Source organism: Lolium perenne, chromosome 7, assembly GCF_019359855.2.
Source record: "Lolium perenne isolate Kyuss_39 chromosome 7, Kyuss_2.0, whole genome shotgun sequence".
NCBI classification, from domain to species: domain Eukaryota; kingdom Viridiplantae; phylum Streptophyta; class Magnoliopsida; order Poales; family Poaceae; genus Lolium; species Lolium perenne.
In genome coordinates, this window is record NC_067250.2 from 41,709,283 (window position 1) to 41,712,112 (window position 2,830).

Genomic DNA, 2,830 nt, shown 5'->3' on the forward strand with positions numbered 1-2,830 from the left:
CATGATTAAGTGTCAAAGTATGAGTGGATTGAAGGAGTTTCGGGTTTGGGTTTTATTGAAAGTAGGTCGGAAGATATGTTTTTGCTTGCTAGATGGTTGTCAAGATGAAAAGAGGAGATCAGGGTTTTAGCATTCAAATCTTGCAGGTCATCTATTTAAATGATGTAGGATTCTTTAAATCTGATACGACGACATGTGCCTCTTGGAAGAGAGAGAGTAGGTGTAGGTGGGTGTAACATAGTAAGGAGAGAGAGAGTAGGGTTTAGATTCCTTGGTTTGAGTGTTGAGATACCGCTTTGTTTGCAAAGTTAGCTTAACTTCTTGTAATTGTTCTGCTCTATTGTCTCTTCTACAAAAAAAAAATGGTATGTCATTGACGTAATGTGGAAAAAAATTAGTAAAACGGAAGACAATGGGGTTTATGATGAAATTATGGGAAGTGTCATGCAGTAGGGCAAAAGAATCATGAGAACCAATACCACGCTTGCAAAGAGTTTTATATGCCTTTGCTCACTAGGTCAGTCTGCCATGTGGGCTATTTCTCTTTCATTTCCGAGAAAGATTCAATTTTCATATATTGATGACTATATAGAAAATGAAAATTTTAAGCAAAGTAACATGATATTCATAGCAGAAAAATGCACCCCTGATTTACGAGAAATCTTCCATCATTGACAAGTAATGCATCATCCATAGAAATTGCTAGACTAGTTCTAGAAAAATACTTGGTTGATTTCAGCGATATTCAACCAATAACAGTGACACGTTTCTAGCATATATAGTGGGAGGGAGTAAAACAAACAGTTCAGATTTAGTTAGGTGTGCGTCTCTTAAGGACTGGAAAATCTAAATATTATACCTACATGAAGGTATCTTGTACGTGTGCATATTATCATCACATGCAAATGAGAAAATCTTTGGTGGAAATGGTAATACTACAACATAAAGGATACCTACCTTGGTATCCCTTTTAGGCCACAAATCTAATAAAAATACCAAGAGGAAAGAGTAACTCAGGGACAATTTGAATATGTGCTCGCACCAGAAAACATAAGAGAAGATACAAACATATATCACTAGATGAAGATCACGTGTGTACATACTAGTATTACATGAAAAACAACAACCTGGAAATGATACAATGCACGTGCATATGCACATACATACTACACAAAACACTAGTACCTATTTGATAAAGCAAAGTACATCATAATCGAAATTAAGTGGACGAACTACTCAGCAATTGAGCCATCAAGGAAAGGATAGTCTGTGTAGCCAACAACGGGATCTTGCGTGTAGAAGGTAGTGCGGTCGTACTCGTTCAAAGGGGCACCTAGCTCGAATCTTTTTGGCAAATCCGGATTAGCTAGAAAGAGCCTCCCATAAGCGACAAGGTCAGCATATTCATCAGCGATCACCTTGTTGCCTTCCTCCCGATCATACCCACCGGCGGCAATGAAAGTGCCGTTGAATGCTTTCCTGAAAGGTAGTAGCCCGTGAGGTATCTTCCTCCGACCATCCACAATAGCCATCCGAGGTTCAACCATGTGGCAGTAGAGAAACCCTTGGTGCTTGTTCAGCTGTTCCACCATGTATGCGCCAAGGGCATGCGGGTTGGAGTCGTAGCAATCCATGTAATCCACAAATGGAGACAACCTTATGCCTACACGATCCGCCCCGATCTCACCAACAATAGCGTCAATCACCTCCACAGCAAAGCGGCATCGGTTCTCAAGGCTGCCACCATACTCATCGGTGCGGTCATTGGAGCTATCTTTCATGAACTGCTCTAAGAGGTAGCCATGTGCGCCGTGGATCTCCACGCCATCGAAGCCTGCCTCGATGGCGTTCCGAGCGGCGCGCCTAAAGTCATCGATGATCGCGGGAATTTCTTCTATCTGAAGCCGGCGGGGCTTGGAGTATGCTATGCCGGCCTCGGCGTCGGGCGTTATCTGCTTGTCAGTGCTGGAGATTGGCGCCTTCCCGTCCGGCTGGTAATCTGTTTTGTCAGTAGATCAACATAAACCAGGATTAGTATGGCGAATTAACCATAGAATCAGATAAAATCTTGAGGGTGTATGTAGTTCAGCAACGACATGGATTTGCAACTTACCGTTTGTGGATACTCTTCCGACATGCCAGATCTGGCAGAAGAAGAGCGCACCCTTGCGGTGGACGGCGTCGACGATGGGCTTCCAGGCTTCCACCTGCTCCTGCGTCCAGATACCGGGGGTCTCAGGGTACCCCTTCGCGGTGACGGAGACGTCCGTGGCCTCGGAGATGAGGAGGCCGCCTTTGGTCGCCCGCTGCGAGTAGTAGAGCGCCGCGTGCGGCTGCGGCACGCTGCCGTAGGAGCGGCAGCGCGTGAGCGGCGCCAACACCACCCGGTGGGAGAGGTCGAAGCGCCCTAGCTTGTGCGCCGTCAGCAGCGGGATCGCCTCCTTGGCCACCATTTTCTCTCGGCTGATTTGCAGGGGAATGGCTAAAGGTTGCTTTGGTTCTTGCTTCTGAGCTCTGTATCTGTTCTGTGTGTCTGTGCTTCAATCGGGCCGAGGGCCTGTCTGAATTTATAGGTGTTGGTGGCGTGGACCTCTCCGGTGTGGCATGACGCGCCCGCCGTGCGTCTTTTCCTGCTGGTACCGCAGATTGTCCTCTTCCATTTCCACCATCTCGTCACCCTCTCCGTCATCCTCTGTGTGAGCCCGGCGACGAAAGCCAGATTCATTGTACTTGGTCATGTATAACGCGTGTTCACTTTGAGCACCAATCGAGCGTGTGGTGTGGTTCTTGTCAAGGTACCAGCGGTTTGTGATCGATTGTGATTCACTGA

At 46.6% G+C, this 2,830-nt stretch overlaps 1 protein-coding gene across 1 annotated transcript; it reads right to left on the reverse strand.

Moving 5' to 3' along the window:
• Positions 1–1,051: 1,051 nt before the first annotated feature.
• Positions 1,052–2,608, reverse strand: LOC127317721 (12-oxophytodienoate reductase 1). Its single transcript, XM_051348316.2, has 2 exons — positions 2,114–2,608; positions 1,052–1,999 (listed from the first exon to the last, which is right to left on the reverse strand). The coding sequence occupies exons 1-2, from the start codon at positions 2,451–2,453 to the stop codon at positions 1,233–1,235; spliced, it is 1,107 nt and encodes a 368-aa protein (XP_051204276.1). The 5' UTR covers positions 2,454–2,608; the 3' UTR covers positions 1,052–1,232.
• Between the last annotated feature and the right edge of the window lie 222 nt (positions 2,609–2,830).